Source organism: Parus major, unplaced genomic scaffold (assembly GCF_001522545.3).
Source record: "Parus major isolate Abel unplaced genomic scaffold, Parus_major1.1 Scaffold500, whole genome shotgun sequence".
Taxonomy (NCBI): domain Eukaryota; kingdom Metazoa; phylum Chordata; class Aves; order Passeriformes; family Paridae; genus Parus; species Parus major.
This window is the reverse complement of record NW_015379391.1, coordinates 9557-11506: the sequence shown is the minus strand read 5'-3', so window position 1 is coordinate 11506 and position 1950 is coordinate 9557. Positions and strand designations below refer to the sequence as shown.

The window sequence follows — 1950 nt, the reverse complement described above, 5'->3', positions numbered from 1 at the left end:
GGAATTCTCTGGGAATTCCCAACCCATAAATCCCTCCCAGCATGGAAATCCCTTCCCAAATCCCACTTTTCCTTGGATATTCCTGGGAATTCTCTGGGAATTCCACCCCAAACCTTTCCCAGCATGGAAATCCCTCCCCAAATCCAAATTTTCCTTGGATATTCCCAGGAATTCTCTGGGAATTCCACCCCAAACCCGTCCCATCCCATAAATCCCTCCCCAAATCCCACTTTTCCTCAGATATTCCTGGGAATTCTCTGGGAATTCCATCCCAAACCTTTCCCAGCATGGAAATTCCTTCCTAAATCCCACTTTTCCTCAAATATTCGCAGGAATTCTCTGGGAATTCCACCCCAAACCTTTCCCAACCTGAAAATCCCTCCCCAAATCCCACTTTTCCCATTCCCACCCTCCCAAATCCCAAATCCCCGTACCTGATCCCGAATATTGAAACAAATTCTGCTGAATCCCCGCCGGTCCCATCCCGGCTGCGGCTCCGAACTGCGCTCCCATCATCCCTCGATTCCCCAGCGATCCGCGATTCCCCAGCGCCGCCGCCGCCGCCTCTCCGGAAAAGCCGGATCCTCCGCAATTCCCGGCGTTCGTACCGTAACCGGGGGGGTACGGGAACTGCTGGGGCGGGGCTTGAGCCAACCTCGGGTTTCCCATGGGAATTCCGGCGGCGGAATTCCCGAAATTCTGCTGCCGCATGAGGAGGGCGCGTTGCTGCATCAGTTGGCGCTGCCGGTGCTGTTGGCTGTAGAGCTCGCGTTGGCGCTGCGCCAACATCTGAGCGTTGAGCGGCGGCTGCGGGAACAGGAAATTCCCGGATTATCCCAAATTTATCCCCCAAAAAAAATCATCCCTCAAAACCCTCCCTGGAAAATGGGGGGGAATTTGGAGTTTTGGGAGTTGGTGGTGAAAAAATGGGGTTTTTTTTGGGGGTTTTTTTGTTGTTGGGGTGTTGGCGGTGTTGGCGGCACGTGGAATTGCGAGGGGTTTTGTTGGGGTAAAATCCTGTCCTAAAAAAATTCCCAGCTTTTTTTTCATGGAATTTCCTTCCTGTGCCCTCATTGGGATAATCCTGAGCTCAAAATCCTGGAATTTCCACCTTTTTTTGGGATAAAAATCCCATTCCATGATTTTTCCAGCTCTTTTTTCCATGAAATCCCCTGGTGCTGTCACTGGGATGATCCCAAACTCAAAATCCTGGATTTTCCACCTTTTTTTGGGAAAAAATCCCATCCCAAAAATTTTCCCAGCTCTTTTTCCATGGAATTTCCTCCCTGTGCCCTCATTGGGATAATCCTGAGCTCAAAATCCTGGAATTTCCGCCTTTTTTTTGGGAATAAAATCCCATTCCATGATTTTTCCAGCTCTTTTTTCCATGAAATCCCCTGGTGCTGTCACCAGGATGATCCCAAACTCAAAATCCTGGATTTTCCACTTTTTTTTTGGATAAAAATCCCATCCCAAAAATTTTCCACCACTTTTTTATGGGATCCTCATTGGAATAATTCAAAAACTCAAAATCCTGGGATTTTCCACCTTTTTTTGGGATAAAATCCCATTCCATGACTTTTTCCAGCTCTTTTTTCCATGAAATTCCCCACTGCTGTCACCAAGATGATCTCAAAATCCTGGAATTCCACTTTTTTTTGGGAAAAAAATCCCATCCCAAAAATTTTCCCACCACTTTTTTATGGGATCCTCATTGGAATAATCCTGAGCTCAAAATCCTGGAATTTTCTCCTTTTTTTGGGGATAAAATCCCATTCCATGACTTTTTCCAGCTCTTTTTTCCATGGAATTTCCTGGAGCTGTCACTGGGGTGATCCCAAACTCAAAATCCTGGAATTTTCCACCTTTTTTTGGGATAAAATCCCATCCCAAAAATTTTCCCAGCTCTTTTTCCATGGAATCTCCTTCCTGTGCCCTCATTGGGATAAT

At 46.8% G+C, this 1950-nt stretch overlaps 1 protein-coding gene across 1 annotated transcript in view; it reads right to left on the bottom strand.

Moving 5' to 3' along the window:
- LOC107199214 (nuclear receptor coactivator 1-like) overlaps nt 1-1246 on the bottom strand; it is an 11811-nt gene extending 10565 nt beyond the window's left edge. The window contains exon 1 of the mRNA XM_015616554.3: nt 435-1246. Coding sequence (XP_015472040.1) covers nt 435-789 — 355 coding nt within the window. The 5' untranslated portion in view covers nt 790-1246. The remainder of the gene's footprint in view (nt 1-434) is intronic.
- Between the last annotated feature and the right edge of the window lie 704 nt (nt 1247-1950).